Source organism: Pezoporus flaviventris, unplaced genomic scaffold (assembly GCF_033815535.1).
Source record: "Pezoporus flaviventris isolate CSIRO_AGI_PZ_B2104156 unplaced genomic scaffold, CSIRO_AGI_Pfla_v1 ptg000086l, whole genome shotgun sequence".
NCBI classification, from domain to species: domain Eukaryota; kingdom Metazoa; phylum Chordata; class Aves; order Psittaciformes; family Psittacidae; genus Pezoporus; species Pezoporus flaviventris.
This window is the reverse complement of record NW_026892634.1, coordinates 1,752,269-1,776,616: the sequence shown is the minus strand read 5'-3', so window position 1 is coordinate 1,776,616 and position 24,348 is coordinate 1,752,269. Positions and strand designations below refer to the sequence as shown.

The following is a 24,348-nucleotide window of genomic DNA, read 5'->3' as shown; positions in this document are numbered from 1 at the left end:
TTACTATTTTCCCAAAGGGCTGGAAAACAGCAAATTGTAACAGCAGGCAGAGGAGGAAAAAAGGAACAACAGATGATGGTTTGTGTCAACAAAGGCACCGTGTGGGAAAAAGCCTATAGTTGTATACACCCCTGTGACAGGAGTACTTGTTTTACCTTTTTGTTTGAGGGGGTGTCTCTTATTGGTGGAAATGTGCAAAAAATGTTCTGCTAAACTAGCTGAACGCAGAATGAATGTCCATAAACTGTGAAGGGGCACCCAGATCCCACAGGGGCGATCTCAAGTCTGGTGGAAAACTACCTGGTTTCTGGAATCTCGTAAGTGCTTCTTCTAGAAGGATCCTTACTAAAAGACTTTAAGGAAATGTAAGTAGTAGGAAACCTTAGTGTTTTCCTGCTGACAAGCCTTCTCTACAGGAATTTCTGTGAGGACAATTGGGTTTACACTTGAGATTTAGAACTCCTCACCGTGTTCCTCTTCCTGGTTTCTACTTTCTGATGTACAGCTGCAGTGCACAGTGGTCCCTCACATAAATGGACCCCCAGAAGATGCAGCCAACATTGTAGCTTGTGAAGGGACAGTGGTTATTTAAAAGCTATAAATCAAAAGCTTCAGTGGGCTCAGTTCCACACTTATGAATGTGGCTTTTTCACTCCTTGCTGCTGCAGCACCAAACGATTCATGTTTTTCCTGAAAAATTAATGTTTAACTTCTAATTAAGGACACAACATCTCACTCACAATAAACCCTTAGGAGCCAGACTGACATCAGATAAAGACTATTAAAATACTAACACTGAAACCTGGGTTGAGCATTTTGAATATTGCAACGAGTATTAATCTGAGGCAGCTCAAAAACGAGCGCTCAGGCACTTGCAGGACCAGGAGAGTTTTCAAATTACAGCCTACAGAAGAGGAAGAGTAAATGCGGGCTAGGAAACGTTTGGCGCAGCAAGATCACTTTTCTTACCGAGCGAGAATATCTCCCCCGGCCAGAGCAGGGGAGGCCGGCGGGGAGGTGTGCAAGATCAGGGGTGCAGGCCCCGGGGGCTAGGGGAGTCCGCCTCGCCCTGCGGGGAGGCGGAAGGCGGCGCGGCCGCATGGACCCGCCGGGGCCCGGCTGCCTTTGTCCTGAGCCGGGAAGCGGCAACAAAGGAAGGCGCCGCCACGCGCGGCCTCCTCAGCAGCACCGCGGTGTGGGCGGGGCCCGCCTCACGCGCCGGCTGACAGTTGCGGGCGGTGGCGGGTTTTGAATTGAGTCTCCAGCCGGCGGCGGGACGCGGCGCGCGTCCCGCCTCGGATCGCGATTGGTCTGCGGCTGGTCACGTGGGCGTGGGGCTGGGCGACAGCCGGCCATATTGGACCGCGGCGCCGAGCGGAGCAATTGCGGGCGGGCATCGTTCGTGTATCGCGGGAGGCGGCGGTAGCTGGGTTGCTGTTCGCTCGCCTCCCGACCCGACCTGCCGGTGTTGGTGTGCTTCTGTCACTGCTGCGGGGTCTCTCGTCCGGTCTCCCGTCTTCCCGCTTCTCTCGCCTCTCCGCCATGGCGTCCGTCACACCGCTGGGGTCGCGGAGCCGGGGCTCCGCGGCCTCCCTGCAGCTGAGTCCCACGCACCAATTACGGCTGCAGCAGAAGGAGGAGCTGCGGCAGCTGAACGACCGCTTGGCAGTCTACATCGACAAGGTGCGGAGCCTGGAGACGGAGAACAGCTCCCTGCAGCTGCAGGTCACGGAGCGGGAGGAGGTGCGCGGCCGCGAGGTCGCCAGCCTCAAGGCGGTCTACGAGACCGAGTTGGCCGACGCCCGTCAGACGCTGGACGACACCGCTCGGGAGCGGGCCAGGCTGCAGATCGAACTGAGCAAGCTCCGCGCCGATTATGAGCAGCTCCTGGGCAGGTGAGAGAGGGTACGCGTGAAGGAGATACGGGGGAGCCGGGGGCCGGGCTGAGCGGTGCCCGCCGTAGTGGCAGTTCTCGCCCGCCCGTCCCGGCTTTGAATGAATGAGCGAGCGGCAGCGCTGCCCTGCTCCGCCCCGGCGGGAAGCTTTGGCCCGGCCCCCGGAGCGCCGCCCCGCGCCTGCCGGCCTCGCCTGCGGCCGTAAGGATGGCGGTGCCTGTCGCCTGGCTGCCAGAGAGCCGCCGCCCGAGTGCCCCGCTACGGAGACCAAGCTCTCCGCGTGAACGAGTGTTGGCGGCACCCTCGGAACTTAGCCCAGATTCATCCTGGGTTTGAATCAGGATGACCCTTCACCACCACTCTCCTTATAGACAGATGACCCTGTCCGTTTGGTTTAAGCCGCTTCAGGAGGAAAAATGCAGAGTGATGACAGTTTGTATAGTGGTTGTCTTGGGTCTAGGCTTTCTAAATGTCCTTTCTGAAAGATGTTAATAGCGTAATAAAAAAATACGCGAGTAGGTAACAAGTAGGAATTTTCTTAAACCAAAATGTAACTATAAATGTATTTCGCTAGATATTTAAATGTAAGCAAAGGTAAATTTGTGACCAGATATTCTCAGGATTGCAAACTTTGGCGCAATGCCAAGATCTCTACCCTTGCAATGGACTGATTTATGCTACTAGATTTTGCTTCTTGCACATTTGACTTGATTCAGTTGTTGATTTGCTTCCTTGCTTGTGTTTACCTTAAATTTGATTTCTGTGACTGCTGTAGCTTTCCATTAGCAAAAAAAGAATCTTCTGTTTGTTTTTTTTTCGTTAGTGAAGCCCACCTGCCATTCTGGTCTTAGTCTTGAGATCACAAATGTTGTGTAAGGATTGATGTTGAAAAAAAACCAGCAGAGCTGTTAATCTTCCTTTACTGTTGTATAACTTGTTAATTTTGATTTTTCAGTTAAACACATTCTCAGCCATCATTTTTCATAATGGAAAAAGATATGTGTGAACCAGCATAATGATGTTTTCATATGTCTGCAGGCAGCTCCAATATAAACTTGGGCTCTTATTATTTAAAAAGAAAACCCCAACAAAACTATTGAGTTTCTAATTAGTGAGTCTAGTTGTTCTAGTGGTTACTTCTTGGTGCCCCATGAAGGTCCTACATCAAAGAGATTATTGACAGTGACGGAGTGTTTATGGTAAATGTAATTGTGGCAAGGAACTAGTTTTATGCATTTTTAATGTTGAAGAGATTATTTCTCTGGCTCTTTTGCTTTGTATCTTCAATTGGTCTTCCTTCAATACTCTTAAATGAATTTCTTCAGTGGGATTAGGCAGTGAAAAGAATATCCGTAACAGTATGAGCCTGTGGCTTGAATTACTGTGCAAGTGTGAGGCATTTTGCAGCTGGTACCCTGAGCGAAGAACTCAGAAGAACAATGTTATCTTAATGCAAGCAAAGTTGTAACAGCTGTTGCAGGGTTTCCTGTGGCGCATATTTGGTGTGCTATAAGAGCTCGAGGAGCTGTTTGAGGAAGCAGATGTGAAATGTTTCAAAGCATGTGTTCGTTATTGTAGGTGATTTTAGGAAGGTGAAGATTGCTGGCAAGAGAACTGCTGAGCTTTAATCTGAAACCTGACAGTCTTCTAATGTGCATTGTAAGAGAGCACCCAGAGAAATAAGGAGGAGACTGATACTCTCAATGATAAAAATTACTAGGTGTAAGGGTGATGTATATGTTGTATACATTTAAAGTTTGGTTTTTCTAATTCACAGAGGCGTTTCTGATCTTATTTCACTTTCCCGTATTCCTTTAGGGTTGGAATGACACTGCTGAATTGAGATTTCATCTGGCTGTCAGCGTTTGAAGTGTTGAGCTCCAGTTTCTGTTTCATTCTGAGAATGAGACGGCCCATCCAAACACATAGTTAGACAAATCATGACACTAATAGTGCTTAATTTTAATCCGTCTTCCCCTCTCCCCTTCTGTGACTTCACTTACATTAAATGTAGGATGGCTTCACAGTCATCTTGTTGCAAACAAGCCAGAAGGGTACTTTGGTCTGATGAAATTTGTAATACCGAATTTAGTGGTACAAGCAGTGTATTGGGTTTTAATCATATTGTTGTTGTTTGTCCATATTATACATCTTTTTCTATCGTGCCCCAATTGCAAGAGCTGCTTTTCAGCTGTCTACCAGTTTGTAATTGGTAGAGGTATTTGCATTAAAAAAAAAAGTAACTTTACTTGGGGAATCTTCCTGTTTTGAAGTCCAAGATAAGGTGGTTAATTTAGGGTTGTGTGTGGAGCAGCACACTGCAGCCTGTGTGTGTGCGACTTTCTGGTTTTAGGATCCAGCTTGGCTTCAGCATGAAGTCTTGTGAGAAAGCCTGTCTGAAGCAGCGTCTCCATGTTTTGAATAAAGTTTTATCCAGGAGTGATCAAATGACAAAGGCCTGATGTGGGCCTTCATACCTCCCTAATAGGTAATGGAGATTTTATTGCAGATGTACCATAGCAAGACACATTTCCTTCCCTCTTTTTTATCCTCTGCTGCACAGCTTCCTTGCATAGTGAAGTTCGTACAGGCCTGGATGGGAGGGGAGAGACAGGGCAGAGATCAGTGAGTAATTTTTAAGAGCTAGAACTAGGAGTCCACATGATCAAAATGTAAATTCTGTGCTTTTGCCCTATCTGTGGACCTAACTGCTGTGAACTGTTGGGTCTAAGCAGGGGTATGTAAAATGCTATGGAGGGACTGGGTAGTGTTGAGCAGCAGAAATGAAAAAAGTAGTTGAGGGTAGAAGAGTATTTGTGTGTGTCTAGGTTCTTGCAGTCTACCCGTTTAGTTAAGTGTGGTGTTTACTCACCAGGAACCGGATTAGGGGGAGCTGAGTCTGTTATGTAAAGCCTGCCATCTTCTGGCTGTAGTGCTGAAACGTTACTTTTATGTCTACGGGTGTTTTTTTGCAAGTCTCTCTTGAGGATGATGTTAATTACATATGTTGCATGTATCTTTTAAATTTGAGAATCTTTCCTTTTAAAATTGCGTGTTTATTTTTAGCATTAGTCTCATTTCACTGAGAAGCATTCCTATTTCTTATAGGCAATAGAGTGATTAAAAGTAATGTGTTAATGCTTTGACAGTTTTGAATCTTGTTCTTAAGAGTCTTCATCCAATTTTCAGTCTTCTCAGTTTAGTGTTGTGAATTCGGGGGGGGGGGGTGGGTTTACTTCTGCAAAAAATGTAAAAACTGAAGAATGTGCTAGCTGTGGTCTTACTGAGCCTGAATCTGTCCTTTCCCATAAAATCAATTGTTGATTATAGACATCTAGAACTGACGTACGCTACTGCCCTTAGTAGGGAAATGTGATTATCCCAGAGAGAAAAAGAATCAGCTTGTGTTACGCATTTAAACACAACTGCTTGTGCCAGTATTTTGATTACTGAGTATTATTTTCCTTTTCCCCATTTTTGATAGTAGCCTGTCATAGAATTATTTGTGAGTAATTAATAAATTCAGGCTGAAGTGTGTGGTTTTCTGTTGCAGTACTTTTCTCATTTGACTGATTTGTTTGCATGTTCTGTTTTGGGGAATAAACCTCTACACACTGACTGCTTATATAGGAATGAAAAATAATTTGAGTATTTTGAAAATCTTGTGTGTTTGCTTTTGTAAAGGAGGACACCTGTACCTCTGCACCAGTGCAGTTTCAGTGGTTCAGCATACTGTTGTATAGGCAGGATTTGGGTATCTTTCCTCAATGCTGTGTAACTTTGGCACTATGCATGATTAGAAAGCAATTTTCAGTGATACAGCTTCTGCTTATGAAGGACTTCTTTATAGACAGGGAACGTAAAATCTTCATTGAGGAGTTGGTCTGTTAATTAGAAATGGGCTATTTGCACAAGTTCTTGAGTGGATAAAAAACTATGAAGTTAATTTACTGCTTTCCACCCTATGGAAAGAGCCTTCTGATGAGAGAGCTTATTTCTTCCTACTAAGATACTGTTGAAGGTAGGCTGTTTCAACGGTGACTAGCTAAAGAGAAAACAAGAGAAACCTTTAATAAACAGTTTCCCCTTTCTGTGTATGTGTCTCAGACTTGTTTGACAATCTTGAATTTCCCCTATATTTAGATTTCTACAGCCAAGTGAAATGCTAAGCTAGTGCTTGTCAGATGAGAAAGCAGAAAGGAGTTGATTTTAATTAGGTAAATTAAGCCAAGACAAAGTGTTTTTGTTGTGTGTCTCAATAAGATTCAGATTGCACCTTGTTTTATTACTTAGTAGTCTACTTTGGGAGCATTTCTAGACTTTCTTACCACTTTCTGTGATTTATTGCAGCTACGAAAAAAAAGAAACAGACCTCAATGGAGCTCAGATAAAAATCAGAGAGCTTGAAGCAGCCCTCAATTCTAAAGAAGCTGCACTGGCCACAGCACTTGGTGATAAGAGAAGCCTGGAGGAAGAAAATGATGATTTAAGAGATCAAATGGTACAGGTGAGAGGAAATATTTAACTACCGACCTTCTTTCAGCAAATGAGGTACTTTTAAATATAAAAATCTATAGTGAGAGCTGACGTTCTGGCAAAATGCAGCCTTGTAGCCAAAAAATGAATGCCAGCCTTCCATCTAGTCACAGCTAGAACAAACTGGTTTACTGTCGACATTGGAAGCAGTAGTAAGTAGGTGTCTGTCCAGTACTGTTCAGCTTATTAACAACATGAATGGTGGAATAGACTGCTTTTAAGATTTTGACTCTGAAATTGCAAGGGATGTTACTTGTGTCGAAAGAAACGGGTCAAGAGTCAATATAAGCTTGGCAAATTGTGGAACTGTTTTGGGGCAGAAGCTGACTTCACAATGCAGATGCAAAAAACTGACAAATAAGTTTGTGATTCTCTCTGCCCTCCTTTTCGTTCTGCTTGTGATTCCCAGTGTTCTGAGCATCTGATAAAACAAAGAGGGGGAAGTCTTGTGCAAATTTTGTTAACCCTTTGACACAAATAATTTGATCTTAAGTAACACTAACTCAAGAAGATGAGTTGAGCAGACCAGGAAACTGGTATTTGCCATGTAGAAAACCTGAAGTTTTGTATGGAAAGTTGTTAAGTAGCATTTTAATGCTACTTACCAATGTAAAATATCTAGAATTCACTTGTAGAAGTGATTGCAAGGGTAGAAAAGACATTAGTGGTGTAAATACTGGATTTGGTTGTCAAATTCAACCATAACATGGTTAGGTGTACTGCTAGGTAGCTGAGGTCATTGTGTTATATGAGTTCTGCTACGTAATCGTTGTGTTGATTCTTCTGTTTTTCTTAAAGCTTGAAGCTTCTTCAGCTGCTGTCAAGGAACAGCTTGCAAATGAAACCTTACAGAAGGTTGATCTTGAAAACCGTTGTCAGAGTCTCATTGAGGACTTGGAATTCCGTAAAAATATGTATGAGGAGGTAAATGCTTTAGTCTCAAGAATTCACATCTTTAAAGGAAAGAAGACTATTGGGGGGATTATTCTTGCAATACTGAAATAGTTTAATTTGGGAGGTCTGAACTGTAACTCGGAGCAGGGTTTGCCTGTATTCTAGCTGGAAGATTTCCAGATATTTTTTTCTTAGCCTTTGTCATAAAATAACTTCATATGTCATGTTTCATATTAAGTTATGCCCATGGTGCACATCATCTCACAGCAATGAGAAAGTAGGTCAATTTTCATGCATAATCCCTTTCTGAGAAATAAAGTGGAGAGGGACACTCAAGCAGATGCTATTTTTTGCTGGTTTTTAATTTTGAAACTTCCTTGTTGGATGCTTTTGAATAATGGAAACAGTAGATTTGTCTTCTAGAGCTTCTTGACTCCCTTTCACTTGCAGTTATTGAAGGCTTTCCAGAAGGAACCTCAGAGCAGTAACAAATGTACTTAGCCACACTGTCCTTTGTTCTGTATGTGGTTTTGTGATTTTCCTTGCAAGGTGCATCTTCAGCTTTGCTCGTGGTGTTGGAATCTTTTTTCCAGAGACCACAGGCAAGCATACAAATAAATGAGGAAAATGCTGATTTGTGAAAGTAACTGTTTAATTTCACCTTATTTTAGTTTTGTACAGGCGTAGAAGAGACCTGAAGAAAGGGAGGATGTCTTCCTAAAATCTAACCGTATTGAGGTGTATTTGGTGAAAATACAGATAACTCTCAGGAATGTGACTTTACATGCTGATAGTATCCTAGCTCTTATTTCAGTTATTGGCTATTGCAAAGTAAAGTACCTTGGCATATCAGAGTGAACAGATGGCTCTGTGTTGCTACTGAAAGTTTCAATGTGAAGCAAACCAATGCTGATCCACAAAGCTAGCTGAAATCTGTATCACTATCCACTCAGCAGATAGTCTTCTGAAATTTGTCTCGTATCCAATGAATCTAATTTTTCTGTTTTTCTTAGGAAATCAATGAAACAAAAAGGAAACATGAGACTCGCTTGGTTGAAGTTGATTCTGGGCGCCAAATTGAATATGAACATAAACTGGCCCAAGCCCTTAGTGAAATAAGAATGGAGCACGATGCACAAGTGAAGCTATACAAAGAAGAGCTTGAACAGACTTACTATGCCAAAGTGAGAACGTGTTTTCATGCAGTTGTCTGATGTACTTTTTTGTTTTATTTGATGAAAAGATATGCATTTCAGAGGAGTTTATTATGGAGTTTGGTTTAAAATTACCATGCATTTGAATGTGAACTTGCATTTTCTGGTATCATTTGATTAAGAAGCCCCATGTGAAGGCAAAGCGTGTGGAAAAGGTACTTGGTTCTGGGATTGCTGTGAATTCAAAGAAAACTTATGTGTTGTTACATATCAACTGTAACATAGCCTTGATGATCAATAAGATGGCCTATATTTTTTTAATGAAACTTACTTCATAATAGGGCTTGCTGAGAAGATAGCTTCCTGAGTCCTCTGACCCTGTACATAATGTATGGAAACTTTACCACACGCAGTGATACCTGCTTTCACTCTTCTAGAGAGGAAGCATACTCTCAAGCTGAGTTGTACTTCATAATTTCCTTCCTCTAATACAGTTCAGCACTTCTGTCAGGAGGGATCCTGATGTCTCAACTGAAACTGGTTTCTGTGGCTATACTTGTTGCAGTTCGTATGTTTTAGAGCAAGGTGGGATGTTACAGCAGAAAAGTTGATACAAGCTGAATCTAGTATCATAGTTCTGTCTTTTTAGTTCTACAGTCTTAACAGAGTGCGGATGCTTGTCTGGGGCTTACATCTGACTTGGAAAATCTTAAGTAAAATAGAGAAAAAAGTTTTTCAATTTATATTTTAGTCTAATAGACCTTTCATAATTGAAGCTTTCTTGTTCCCTCTCTTCAGCATGATGATATTACTATGAAGCAGTAGTGACTTATGACACTGGAATTGTAATCTGAAGGCACATTACCAATTTGCTTAGGTTGTCTGAAAATTAACATAGGTTTGTTTTCTAGAGAATTAGTAATTTAATTACAGTAAATAAATATACAATGCTAAACATTGGCCAACATGAAAACTGAACTTCACAGTCCAACTTCAGTGATGTCTTCAAGGGAAACTTTTTTAATCCTAGAATAAATATTCAGAGGACTGTGATTTCAGGTGGGGCAGTCCAGCATGGTAATTGAGCCATCATACCTAAACCCTAAAAAACAAAACATATGTTTCATTGTGTTAGAACCGTAGAGAGGAACTTTGTGGCTTAGTGTTTCATGTGGTTTTTAGTGACTCATTCTTGTAATAAAAGTTACTTTGAAACTGATGTTTTAACTTGCTCTACTACAGCTTGAGAACGCTAAACTGTCCTCTGAAATGAGCAGTTCTGCAACCAATTTGATAAGAGAAGAACTGAATGAAAGTCACATACGAATTGATACTCTGACTTCCCATCTCACCAGCCTTCAGAAAGAGGTAACAAGCTGTTTGTGACTCTTCAGTCTTGTTTATTACAGATGTCAATTTCTGTATTAAAGGACTTTCCCTTAACTTGTAAGTATGTTCAGCATCATGATTTTCATTTGTCTTCTACTGTTCTGTACTTCTTCAAATTTCTTAATGCCTGCTTTTGACAAAGCTGATTTTTTTTTTGGGTGCAGTATTCTGCTACAGAATGAGTACTTGAAAGGCAGTACTCTTAAGTGACTTTTGTAATAGGTGTGACAATTTTAGACAATAGCTCTATGTTCAAAGCTTTTGACATTACACGTGATTTAGTTCTTTTCCGTAGTAACTTGGGCAGTCTAGCATAGGATTCCACATTCAAAGCCAGAACTGGAATATGCAGTCTCTCTCTGTTTATCTTTTTTAACCCTAGATTCAGTTTGCATCTAGAAGTCTTACAAAAAAAAAATGAACTTACTGATTTTTGAAAGGGGTTAAAAACTTACAAAATGAGCAATTATGATGGTCTGTTTTGAGACTACAGAATGGGAGCACAGGAGCTGGAAGTCCTTAGAAGTAGAATGCTGTAAGTACTTCAAGCATAGCTATTTTTTAAGCAGGAGCTGCAACAGGACGTAAAGTTAGGCAAGATCTTAATGGTAGATGATGGGATGAAGATATAACCTTTAGTTACCTTAGATAATTATAATATTAAAAACCACACCTCTAGGAGGAGATTTCTTATGTAAATATAAGACCAGCTTGGTATAATGACCTGGGTAAAAATCGAGACATGTGTGTTTTACATTTTTGTTACGTAAAATGTGGGTAACTGATCACTTATGTGGTTCCTTCCTTGTTAGAATTTTGTATGAAAGGATTTTGTATGAAAAAAATACCTGTTTCTTAGAAGGTATGCTGGTTGCACAGAATTGTAATAGGGGCGAATGTCTCAACTCAGTGTATTGATTGACTTTTGCACACTGAACTCTGCTTTAGGGGCAACAGTTTTGAAACCCCAGGTGGCACTTCCATAAAGCCTGCCCAGATTGTCTTGCCATCTCAATAGCAGAGGAATGGATTGAACAGGACTCCAGTGCACACCAACCAGTTGATTGGGGCTCCGCGGACTCCCCTCTGGTGCCAGGGCAGTAAGCATCTCAAAGGTGCAATGCCTAAGAAATATTTTTATCGAGGATGAAAGAGGGAGAACATAGATTGGCGAGTACTACTTTTGTCTTTTATTTCTGTCCACAGAAGGTTAAAGTTTTTTTGCACATAGATGTTTGGTACCAGGGGAAAAAAGTGCACCTTTGCTGATAAATTCAGAGCTGAGTGGGAGAATGAGGTATGGGTTCTAATGGATCATTACCAGGATTAAGGTGAAGTGAGACTGAAAATGCGTCAAATAACTATACTTGAGTATTTGTAGAGCAGAGTCTTGAGCAGAAACTAATTAGACTTAGTCAGATCACAGAGCATATAGATCACACCCAAAGAAGTATGATGCAACCTATGACAAACTGTATGTTCAGTGCTAGGTTATTTGATGGGAGTAACATCATGTGTACTGCAGTGCATTTCGGATTTTCATTTTGGATTTTCATAGAATGACTTTGATTGGAAAAGACCTTTAAGAGCAAGTCTGACCATTAAGTGTTAGGAGTTGGTTCTGCAATGGGGTTCTGTAATTTACTAATCAGTTGAAACTGCAACAAAAACATTTATTTTCTTGAAAAGTATAAGATATTAGTAAGATTTAGCTTTGATTCTTTCTGTGATAAGGTTTGAATTGTATTACTCCTGTACAGTAGACTCTTAGGTCTTCAAAGTTCTGTGTATTTAAAGTGAAGAATATAAATTCGGGGGTATTATTTCATAATTATCAAAATAACTTGGCAGATACTTGTATGAATCTTCCAGGTTTTACCATTATATAGGCAAATTAGTCTGCAAAAGATAGGTGATGAATGCACATGAGGTTACACAAGATTTGGATTGAGACTTCTGTCCACTTACCTCTTATTTCTGCCTTTAGTTTACCATCACCTTTCTTTTGGGGGTTCAGGCATTTCTGATGTTGGTGGGTTTTTTTCTTTCTCAATTTAGTAATTACCTGTGTTCTATTGCTTATTTGTGACTGACAGCTGGGTTCAGAAAACTTGCTTCTGAATTTGCAGAGGTGTTGGTTGTTAACTTCAGGACTACCAAAACCAACTTCTGCCAGTTTGTCTGTAGTTGTCCACCAAAAACTATTTTGTTGCTGTGAGTTTTTTTTTTGTGTAGTGTTTTTTTTTTGGTTTTTGTTGTGACTTTTTGTTTGGTGTGTTTTTTGTCTGTGTGTGTCTTGTCTTTTTTTTTGTTGTGTGGTGGTGGTTTGGTTGGGTTTTTGTTGTGTTTTTTTTCTTTTGTAGGGCTAGTGATGTCAACCAGTAAAGGTTTCTTTTCCATTTGCTAGCTTTAAGTTTAGCTTTGTTCTCTTGGAAGAAGACAACTCAGCAGATTTGAGTTGCCAGCACTGAACTTTGTAGCAGTTTTCAGTGGGATCTTCCATCTGACACTCTATGACTCTAACATTGACAACCAGACACTGGGCCTGTGTGTCAGACTTCGAGTGCAGGTTTTCATTGTCCATATATAGCATTATAAAGCTTTAATAGCTGTGATTTCCTATGTAGAGTGCCTGCACAGCAAACTCAGTGACTTAATCAGACAATGTGGTTCCTTTATTTGTCTTTTAATAAAAAAAAAAAACCTCAAAGACTATCAAACAGAATAAAGCATACTTTTAAGAAACCTTAAAGATGTCATCATTTGGCCTTTCTTTGATAAGCATTCTATTTTGTATGTATGATATTAAGTTGTACTGACTTGATGTGGCTTTAAAAATCTCATTCTTCATGGAACAGTTAGGACTGTACTTTCAGCAAGGCTTCAAGGCTTGAAGGCTTTCAGGCAGACAGGCTTTCACTGGCAGCAATCCCTATTCCTTTAGAGAAGCTTCCTCCCAGAATTTGGAATTGGAAGCAGACATCTCAAAGGTAAAGAGCAATTACTTACTGCAGGATCTGAAGTACAGTGAGCTGTGCTTTGATTCTGTTACCTGTCCAGCACATTTCAAAATGGTTTGACTCTTCAGCTCAATTTTTCTCAACTTGAGTAAATTCAAGCATAGTAATGTATTTTCAGATCCCAGGAAAATGTGGTTGTCTTTCAAAGTGTGTCTTTCAAAGGTTTGACTCGAACTTAGGTGTTGTGTTTAGTAGATAAGGTGGAGAACATGAATATGAAAATATGAGTTTGAATTCAGAGATGGGGAAGGATGCTTAACATAATGTTCTATTTTCATCTTAGCTGAACAGCAGACTGCATGGAGGTTTGGAGGGGCTTTCCTTTGCATCACTGATGGTTTTTGATGTTTTCTAGTCTAGAGCGTGGCAAGATAGAGTGCAAGAGCTTGAGGACAGCTTGGCCAAGGAACGGGAAAACTGTCACAAATTACTGTCTGAGAAAGAGAGAGAAATGGCCGAGTTAAGAAGTAAGGTGCAGGAGCAGCTGGATGACTATGAGCAACTTCTGGATGTTAAACTGGCGCTTGATATGGAGATCAGTGCATACCGGAAATTGCTTGAGGGTGAAGAGGAGAGGTATGAAAGAATGTAGCAACAAATGCGGTATAAGTGCTTTCCTTGCTTGTTCCATTCTGTGTTAAAAGGTAGTTCTTACTGGTAATGTATTTATTAGGAGTTTTACTATAGGTTCCTAGGCACTGTTTGTTTTTGCACCATCCTTCTGATACTTCTAAATAAGTCCATGAGACCAGGCTGCTCGAGTATCGGACCAATAGCTCTCAAGGGAACAAATACCATTCTTTTATTATTTTTTTATTAAGCACTGAGGATATAATGAATTATCATTTTTATGAAATAATTTTTAGGTCTCTTTGGTGCTATGGTTAATATTATTTTTTGGAGTTAATTACGTTCTCCTTAGTTGTTCGTCAAATCTGTTTAAGTATAGAATAATTTGAGTAAAGTTTTAATAGCTATTTGATTGCCCAGCTTATCAGCTAGTTACATTTTCCACATCTGACCTCAGAGTTCAGCCATACTGAAAATTTTTGCCTGATAAGTCACAGCTGTCACTTTAAAGCATTTTGACCATTTTCTGAATGGCATCCTACTGATCCAGGCTGATTTTCCTCAAGTGTGGAAATGAAACGGAAAAAGTTTTTGCCACTGGTTTTTTGCATAAATTTTCTACAATGGCTTAAGTTTCCCCTAAGAGCGTTTTCTGAACTTGTTCTATCTACCCAGGAATGCAGTCTTTTAACAGATGGATGGAGGTGCCTTTATAATCTTAATGTAGTAGGCTTTCAGAATTCTGTGCTCCAAAAGTATTAATAAGCTGACAACGTGTCATTCAATTCTCCAAAAAGTACCCAAGGCTTCACTTTTTTGTGTAACACACTTTGTTTACCATGTTCCTGTAGCTTTTTGCTCTGTAATTCTGTGGAAAGAAGAGAAAGAGAGGGAAGTTTATAAAATAAAATGTAGAAAAAGTAAAACCAAAAGGTGATGGATGTGTATTTCTTCAATAGATTGCAACTTTCTGCAAGCCCATCTTCCCGAGTGACTGTTTCACGCGCTTCGTCAAGCCGTAGTGTGCGTACAACCAGAGGGAAGAGGAAGAGGATAGATGTGGAAGAATCTGAAGCCAGCAGTAGTGTTAGCATTTCCCACTCAGCTTCTGCCACTGGAAGTGTCTCTATTGAGGAGATAGACATTGATGGAAAGTTCATCCGCTTGAAGAACAACTCTAGACAGGTTTGAAGATGCACATGTATATAGTGGGCTGATCAGAGATAGAAGGCATACTTGGCACCCTTTCAGCTTTTATCCTTTGTGTGGACTGTTGGAGCTAAAGCGTGCTGTATAAGAGAGGGCACTAAAATTAGTGTGTCACAAAATAAGCTTTCATACAGTATTCCTGATTGACAGTGACTCTTTCCTACTTAATTTTAATGCTTTCCATAGCACCTGCTAAGTGCTACATCACTCTTCAGAATTCTGCCTTGCAAGTGATCTACCTGTAAAGTATTACAGGTAGCATTATCACTGATAGGAAATAGTGTAAGCAGACATTACTAAGCAGTACCAAAACTGATGTAAGTTATAAATATATAACATGTTCATAACATCAGAACTGAAAAAGCTTTAAGAAGACAAACCTAACATTATTCTAATTGGCATGTTGAAGATCAAGCAATAAGTTTTTATTGAAAGTTTTATTTTCCTCATAGCCTTGTGTAAGAAACCCTACATGTGTAACAGAAAATGACTGCTGATGGAAGTCTTTTTCTCCTTTTTATTAGGATCAACCTATGGGAGGCTGGGAGCTGATCCGAAAAATAGGAGACACTTCTGCTATTTACAAATATACCTCAAGATATGTACTAAAGGCAGGCCAGACTGTTACAGTAAGTTGCCAAGCTTCAGCTGTTCAGTTGAAATGGACTTCATGTCAATAAGATGCAAAATTTTCAGTTTTGTACTTTCTGTGTACATGTTCAGAAAATAATCGCCTGTATTTGTATTGGGCATTACTTGTATCCCTCACTTGGAAAAAGTTGGACAAAGCTACATTTTTCAGAAACTTCCTATATGAAGTAATCATTTTGACCATAAAGAGGTGCACTTCCATATTATTTTTTTATAACTGGGGGAGATTCACTAGTGTCACTTAAATAGACTACATTAATTTGTTAAATAACATGGAAATACATAAGACTAGTAATTAATGCTCAAGTGTGACTTCTTTTAACAGGTCTGGGCTGCGAATGCTGGAGTAACTGCTAGCCCTCCCACTGACCTCATCTGGAAGAACCAGAATTCTTGGGGCACTGGTGAAGATGTGAAAGTTGTACTGAAAAATTCTCAGGGAGAGGTAAAGTACTTAAGCTGTGTTTAAACTTATCTTTGTGCGGTGCCATCCTTTATAAAGATGAAGGTAGAACCATTTTTAGAACTTCATGCATGGGTGCACATGAGTGCTTGCTAAAGTTTTCTCCTTTTGCTTTACATCTAATCATACTGTATCCCTGTCTGTCTTTACTGCAATTTAGGAATGCAGTCTTAATGAAGTGCGAGATTTTTTTCCCTTGTATTCAGTATAAGTAGTAGAATGACTTGTTCAGACACTGACTTCATACCAGGAATTGGGCAATGCCTTGGAGTATGCTTTGAAAAGAAAAGATTTTGGTAAACTTTTCTTAAAACTGTATTTATGGGGTGTGGAAAACACTACAGTGAAACTAACCTTAATCACCGAGGCATTAATTCTGGTAAGGTGAGAGTTAAAACTTTGGGTAGGGCAGTTGCTATGACACCTTGCAATTAAAATAAAATATTTAAATACATTAAAAAAACACCTAGATTTTGAAAGAATTTTTGAGTGTTGTGTTAGACTTTTAAATCAGTAAGGTATTTAAAACTAAGGTGTTATAAATGCTGTTTATGCACAGCAGTACATAAGAAGTATATAGACAAAATCAGTACAAGGAGCTTTCCCAACAGCTGGAATTCCCATTGCTCAAAATATAAGTATATTAGCACCAAATATTTAGAAGAATTAAGTCTTCAAAATAAAACTCTGCAGGAGGTTGCTCAGAGAAGCACTGTCTTTAAAACAACTGTACATGAAGAGGAAGAGGAGGAAGCTGAGGAAGAAGAAGCTGAAGCTATGGAGAAGCAAGGCCTTTATTACCAGCAGGTATGTTATTTTAGGTTAACAAGGTTATGTATCTCTTTTTTTCAACCTGAAGTCATAAATTTTATGGAAAATATCATACCTGTTAAGGTGTGGATGTTCTTTTGTTTTGGATTTGTTTTATCAGTAATTTGAAATTTGAAAGCATGAAGCTGTGTTACTAAAACCAGTATAAAAATACTACTTCACACATTCACTTGATAGATAAGTGAATTTTTCTTAAAAAGAGCTTTTCAAGCTTAAAGATTTCGGGATTTTATTTTTTTTCCCCCTCTGTTCCTGATAAACTTCCCCAGGGCAGCTGTTTTGGTAACGTTTGGCGTAAGCAGGAACACCTAAATTTATCTACAGTTTTGAGAACTGAAATATCTCATTTTCTCTAATAGAGGAAATGAGATACTGAAGACACTATCAGAAATAAATGTCTCGTGCATCCTGAAGAAATGCAGTGGTGAGTGGAAAGGTGTGAAATTGCAGTGACCACAAAATATTCTAGTAAGGGAAAATACTGAAGCACAACATACTTCATTGTTCACGTTCTGAGTTTTATCCATTATCTTACTCTTTTGGCTAGTTTTTCTAAAGAGGAAAAAAAGGAATGAAACACATGTTCCTGTAATGCAATGTTCACATTTGCTGCTTTGCCTTAAAACTTGGCCACATTTCAGTTTTTACATATCTTAAAGTCAGTTAGAAAAGCTAATATATAACAGTAATTAAGTGTGTATATGTAGACAGACAAGCACTGGAGAGAGCTGGCTGTGTTGGAAATCCTATTTTTTGGCAGTTGTAGATTTTTGGCCTATAACTGAATCATAACTTTTAATAGAGTCAGGTTTTTATTGCAGTTATGCAATAAAAGTGCATCTTTCTGCTCTCCTTGTTTCTGGGATTGTGTAGTTCAGCTAAACTGTGTGTCTTAGTAGCTATAATTATAAGAATGTTATGGAGAGATGAGATTTCTTTAGGTTAAAACTCACAAGGTACTTGTATGTGTTCCCTGCAGTTTTCACCACCTGTCTAAACTCGCTGATGCTTCTTGACTTGAGATTCAAATAAAATAATTTGTGTTTTTTCTGGTATGTCATCTGTTACCTCTCACAGGAAAAGATAGATATTTATTCTTTTACATACAGGCTACAACAGATGTAGAATTTTTGCATGCCGACTCTTGCTTACACTGTGCCAGGCTAATAATTTCATAGGTTAAAAATGGTTATTGTTTTTGAGTTGCTCAATTTTCTGCTGCTGGATTTTTTTCTTTTTTTCAAAGATGACTTTCTATTCATAACAGGCAAGCTCGAAGGCATCTAACAGAAGCTGTATGATCATGTAAACTTCTAGTCAGCGGAGTTCCTCAAATTATGGTAAACATTATCTGCAGAACAGAGCCTGCTCATAAGCACAACGTATTTTTGTATTTTCTGTATGTGAAGTTTTATGCTGCGAGTCTGATGGCCTTAATTTCCTTTGTCAATGAAAAGGAAGTTTTGTAAAAGAAATACCTGTAACTTTCTCACAGGATGTGAATTGTTGATTCTGAACAATGTACTGTTTGAAAAGTGATGTCCCTGTCACCCAGATTTATATGCCAGTCCTTTTCTTGAAACCTTACTGGAATAGAAATATTCCAATGTTTTGGGGATCGATTTTTCTTAGGTTATACCACTGTAGACTAGTCAGTTGCTGTTGATCTCTTTATTGTTAGGTGCTGTTGGGGAAGGGGATACTATGATACTATGAATACTTTTATACTAGAGACTTTTTTTCCCTACAATGCAGTCAAGCCTATAAAACTTTTTCTACAGAAAAGAACAGCTTTGTTTAACAAACAAAAAAGAAACAAACCCCAAAAAAATACAAACAAGCAAAGCAAATGAAAGCAAATACAAGAAAACATACAGAAAAAAACATAGCCCAGGTGATCATGAATGCACTCAGACAATGAAGGATGCAGTGAAACTCCTTATAGGTACTCTTTTCCTTTATTTAGATTTTCTTCTGCAAGACGGTTCATATTGAATGTGTTAGATGTATTGTTAAGATACTGTAACCAGTTTCTCAAACTATTTTTTTAGCAAGCAGAGAACCTTTTTCATATGGCTTGTCTTGCTTATAATTTGTATGAACAAAAGTAAGGCTTTTAGGAGTATAGTCTACATTTGTATGGAAACCCATTTCAATTTTGTCAATGTAGAAAGTTTTTATGTCTTTCCTGCATTAATCTATTGTCTGAAAAAGTTTTGAATAAAGTATTTCTGTTTAAATTGTCAAGTAAAGGTTGGGAATTTCTTTCTTCCTAGAACTGAGCTAAAAGTTGAATGAGGGTTGAATACTTAGAACAGACAGGCTTTCAAACTGGTTAAAACGTCCATGTAAATGTAACGTTGGCAATTGATGGGTTTTTCTTTTTTTTTGTTTTCTTTTTTCCCCTGAACTTCATGTCTGGAAAATTCCTTATTCAAGCTCTGTTGAGTAACTGTTTCTGCATTGTCTTTGCTTGTCTTAATTCTTACTGGACTGACTTTTAACTCATAGGAGTACCAGGCTGACCAGTTTAAGCATGGCACAGTAACATAAATAGAAACTTAGAAATACTGTAAATAGTTATGATTATCTTAGTCTGGAAGTATTTCTAAATGCGTGGCCAGAATTTTAAAAGTTGACGTGAGCTTTTTCCTTGTATTAGTATTGTGATGAATTTAAGATTTTTTTTTTCTCGTTTTTTTTTAGTATGTCTCATCTTGGAAAAGGCTCCTTTTTCTGGTGAATTATGTGGTGGCTTTTAAACTTTGTGCCAGCAGAAGGTGAGGGGAGAATGGCCAAGTGTTATGCAGATGGATGAGGGGAACTACTTCTTTTGACAGTAGTGCTGGTTTAAACAACTGCATTAAACCCCAATGTAGTACTTGCTTTAATTCCCTATTTATATTTGAATATTTACATAGTATAAATATTTTCATGTCTTTTAAGCATCACTCTGTACCTCTAATATTCTGAATACTCTTCAGTTTGATCTCTAGGAATAATGGCTTTCTGTCCATTGAAGGCTTAGATATCGGTAGGCATATACCGTATAAATGAATACTATGTTGTAAGAAATGGTTAATGGGTACCTAATTCTTAATTCATAATAGGAATCTGCCAGTATAATCAAGCATTTTTGGTTACAGCATTTATACAGCCTACTCATCACCAGGGTGGTAAGCAAGTGCTGTGACTCCCAGCTGAATGTGTAGTTAGAAGCTGCTACTTGAAACTAATTTTCTCCATAATGAGAGTTTTTACATGAGTCTTGTGAATAGTCACCTAAATCGGCAGACTTCTGATGGATGAAAATAGGAGAAATCATGATTTTTAGGAAAACATTAGTTTTGCTGTTGCAAGTTTTTCTGTAAACTAGAAATAAAGAGGGTTGGGGAATGTTTAACCCTTCTGAGGGGGGTGTGCGTGTATGTGTCCACGTTAACCTTTGGAGTAAAACATTTTACCACCAGGTGGCGAGCTTGCTATTCAAATACAAAAGCGGGCGCCAGCCCAGAACTTACACTTCCCTGCAAGTTACTATGGAGCTTTCGAAAGTTACTAGTTTCTTCAACGGAACAGTTTCTGTTATCCTACCTCTTCCCACACGGAAGTCCAGAAGTGCATTTTGATTACTGCAGGGTGGGCCTTTCATAGCTGTGCTGAAACAATAGCATCAAGCTTGTAGAAGGGTATGTACTATGCAGCAAATGCAATACTTTTTTTCTCTTTCCTCTCCTCCTCTGTCACACACTGTCTGTGAGTTCTTGTTCCTGTCGGTTTGGAACTGCATTCTAAATACACCACCTTGGCTGCTGTGGTTACTGGCATAATTACACCAATTTAGGTGAGAGAAGTCACACTAATGTATTTGGTAAAGGTATCTAACCACTGAAAAATGAGCTAATTGGCTGTATGCAATGCTATGTGTAATTTTTTAATGTTTTCTGGAGGTTAGATACTGAGTCGGAGAAGCAAACTATATACTAGCTAGCTCTATCGATGTGTTCAACTTGTGATTAAAATTTTGGTAGGTCTTTTTATTACCTACTGTTAAAGTAATATGTAAAGATTATTTTTAGATAGATGCAATCCTTTCTAGAGTTGGCAATGGATATGGGTGATCATTATCTGACAATGATGTTACACAGTTGACAAGAGGTACAAATTGTATCACCCTGGCAGGTGAAAACTGTTCAGTAATTTCCACTTGCAGCTGGAAAAACACTTTACCAGAAATGTATCTGGTACATTTATTTCATGAAAACCAGAATAAGAATCTGTTTAGAAAACAAGTGGTTTGACTTGCACAGTACTAGTATGATGGAACACTCCCGAAGCAAGAAATGCATTCCTGTTTCTCAGGAAGCTTGATTTTTGGGGCCTGTTCATAGCAAAAGCAGCAAATCTGTGAAGTCCACACTGTTCATAGTGGACAAGTTTATTAATAATCCCCAATATAATCACTGTAGCTCTATGGTATGAATTATTTTACACAGTGTAGTCAGTTGTAGCCCTGTGCTACGAATTGTCTTGTGCCTTTGACTTCTTTATCTCTGCTGCATCACATTTGTCTGGGCAGACAGCAAAATATAGGAAGAGAAATGAATGTGTAAGTAATGTAGATACTTTGTCTGTTCAACAGATGTTAATTATTCATTTGCCTGCTTATGTAAAGGATGCAATCTAAAATGCTGGTCTTGCGTTTTCATAGAGAAATGTAACCGTCTTGAGTATACAATTTTTATACTAATTCAAATGTTTTATGGGGAAACTCCAAATCTGAGAGACTGTGCTTTTTATGTTCATACTGTCCTCTAAGCAGAATAGGTTTTTCTAGTAGGAAAAAGAAAAAAAAAAAAGGCAGGAAAAATTCTGCTGCTTTTGCAGAAATGGCTGCGTGTAATTTGACTATGTAGCATTTTTCTCCAGGCAAAGAAACTAAGCAGTTGATGGGAAATAAAATTTCTAAAGCTGTTGTCCCAGACAGGACAACTAGGACTAATGGGTGATTTTTATTTTTTTTTATATAAAGTGAATGGAGGCTATGTATGATGGATGTGAATACATATTTAGCCTCTCCTAATATGACAGTTAACCTCAAGGAAGCACTGGAACACTTACTAGGTGCATCATAGGATTATAACAAAAATAAACTCTTTTATCTCAGGTTTTGCTTAGTGTACATTAATTGCTTCGAGTTCTCTGTCCTCTGTTCCTTTTATGGGTTTGCGTAAATACAGGATGTGTCTGATTAACCCCAAAGAAATAAAGAGTTGCATGTGGTGGCATCAATAGAGGCATGTTTCAGCTTAAACTGATTATTTGATAGGATTTTTGTATGGTTACGGATTAACTCCTGGAAGTGAATTTTCATAGCTGGCTTGGCTGTTGCATTTTGTGAACAGACAAAATGATAGGCAAGCAAGTGTAACCTTCTCCATAATGTAAGTCATAGAATGAATCTAATGTTGGTTTTCTCTGCAATGGCAGCATTTGGTTTCTGAAGGTAGCGCGTTTTGTTCGTTGTAATGAGATGTTGACAGAATGTCAACACTGATTCTGGTTTTTAACAAGTTTTACTGGGAAGATATTTTCTACACTTATGACAGAGCTAAAGAAAAAATCACAATCAGTTCTATAACCTCTCAACATCAAAGGTGGGGGGGGAATGTTTTGTAACATTGCTGCAATGAAGTGTAAGAAGCTGTCAGTAAAAAATCTTAAATGAAAGCGGTCACAGGTACTGACAAACTTGGCAGCTGTTGAGAGATGCAACTCTTAATTTTTGAGAAAGCTTTTTATGTGGCAGCGCATGCAGAAATTAAATTTGAGAGGTGGAATAACAGCAATGTATTAGTATGCAGTGTGGTGTCATCATCAGTAATATCCTGCATACCAGTACTGTAGGCTTGCTCGTTTTATGGGCCTTCTAGGTATTTATAAAGCTGGGGGACTCTGTTGTACGTTTTGTGTTGTCTAATAGTTTTTAAAGATACTTTTGAATACCCCAAACCAGTATTTGGCATTAAAGAGGCAATACTGAATTCTGCTTGCAAAGGAAATGGTTGTTTAATTAACCAGCCGTATGTTAGAGGTTGGTCTCATAAACAATAACAGATTAAGAGCTTCATTTTTAACAGTAGTTTTTATTTAAACTTACCTTCATTTGAAAGGAAGTGGTTTTGGGCTTTCTCAGTACCTGTTTTTCCCAATAGCTCTTAATTTCTCTTCCTGATGGTGTCCATCACATCAAAGGCCTCTTGCATATATTGGCCCTGGTTCTCTTTATGTACTGAGTTCATGCATTGCCCTGTGTGACTTCACACTGTGAAACTGATGAAAAGCTATTTTTAGTAGATGAAATGTAAGTGACAGTTTGAAGTGTCAGTCTGGGAGAATCAATACAGTTGAGTTAAAAAAAATAAAAATAAAAAAAAGCACCAAACACAAAAAACAAACCTAAAGTATCTTTAATCTTGCTCATGTTGTGACTTCAGTTGAACAGAAGGCTGTGGTATTTCTAAATCGTCAATTACATCCTTCTGTATCAGTTTATCCATCGAATGTGCTTTTTCCCCCTTCTTCCTAAGTGGTTTACAGTGCTGCTTCTGCCATTTTATTCTTCCGAATACAATAGCAAGTAAGGAGTAGCACAGCATCCTGCTGTTGGATCTTTTACCTTTTCAGCATCAGCATTTTTTAAAATACCACTGCTTAACCTTTGTTTTATGTAATGTGATAGCCTTTTCCCTCCAAGACTAGTCTATGCAGCAGAAGTAGAATTTCCTTTCTTCGCATTGTACTCATCCCTAATACTGAATTGTAGTGGACTGTGTGCAGGTTTATACACTTAGCATGGCATTTCTGTTGTCAGCAAGCAGGATGTGAAAGGAAGGAACAAAACTGTATTGTATCTGCAGCTTCTAGGAGGTTTCTTTGGCTGGCTTATGTTGCTGCTGCTTTTAACGATTGCTGCTTAAAATACTGATTTGAATACTACCTCTGTAGAACTTGCGTGGAAGAGGAATATGAATGACAAGACCAGCTGCATGAGAGGAAAGCCTAATGTTGCTGAGAAGAAAATCAAATTGTATCATTAAAAAAAGAAACACCCTCCCCCATCCTTTCATTAGTTAACTTATTCCTGCTTAACTGGAGCTCTTTAAGGATAGCATAACAGATGTCATTGTACTGCCAGGAGCTTTGCTAGCTGTAGCTACTGATGCAGTTAATTTTGTCTTTCACATCTAATCGGATAAAAATGAATATTGCTGCTGATGTAGAATATTGGCTGAAATGATCCAGGTCTAAATTTTTTAATCAAAATTTGGACTTTGGCAACAGCAGCTTCAACTAGTGGAAGAAAAGGTAATCCTTGTCAGGATGAGCTTTCTATCTGCAAGTCTTTAGTTCAGAACAGAAATAGGAATAAGGATTAATATCACCTACCTTCCTGTTATGTTCTAGGAAAAACAAGAAAGAATATGAAGTATGTTTTCTTCCATGGCTTTAATGCAAAATGATAAATGTATGACTGGATAATTTTTGGATTTTTTTTTCTCCCACTCTCCCATCATACCCCCAAAAAAGTAAATGCATGGGAGACTATTCCTAGTGATGACTTTGTCTTTTTGCTGTACTTGTACACAAAGCTGAGAAACTGGAGTAGTGAAGTATGTACTAAATTAGACCATGCTTTCTCTCTGTTGGCTTCAGTATACATTCTTCAGAATAAA

At 38.9% G+C, this 24,348-nt stretch overlaps 1 protein-coding gene across 1 annotated transcript; it reads left to right on the top strand.

Annotated features, from left to right (window-relative positions):
- Positions 1–1,514: 1,514 nt before the first annotated feature.
- On the top strand, positions 1,515–18,151 carry LMNB1 (lamin B1). The gene is made up of 11 exons (XM_061475630.1): positions 1,515–1,895; positions 6,246–6,402; positions 7,230–7,355; positions 8,339–8,509; positions 9,722–9,847; positions 13,244–13,464; positions 14,418–14,643; positions 15,192–15,296; positions 15,644–15,763; positions 16,475–16,588; positions 17,880–18,151. Exons 1-11 carry the CDS (start codon positions 1,543–1,545, stop codon positions 17,919–17,921), a joined length of 1,761 nt encoding a protein of 586 aa, XP_061331614.1. The 5' UTR covers positions 1,515–1,542; the 3' UTR covers positions 17,922–18,151.
- Positions 18,152–24,348: the final 6,197 nt, after the last annotated feature.

Excerpts from the sequence above, each read along its gene's own strand:
- LMNB1 (XM_061475630.1), top strand. The coding sequence starts at position 1,543 with ATGGCGTCCGTCACACCGCTGGGGTCGCGGAGCCGGGGCTCCGCGGCC. Across the intron at positions 9,848-13,243 it reads TCACCAGCCTTCAGAAAGAG|TCTAGAGCGTGGCAAGATAG; the intron begins GTAACAAGCTGT and ends GATGTTTTCTAG. Across the intron at positions 15,297-15,643 it reads AGGCAGGCCAGACTGTTACA|GTCTGGGCTGCGAATGCTGG; the intron begins GTAAGTTGCCAA and ends TTCTTTTAACAG.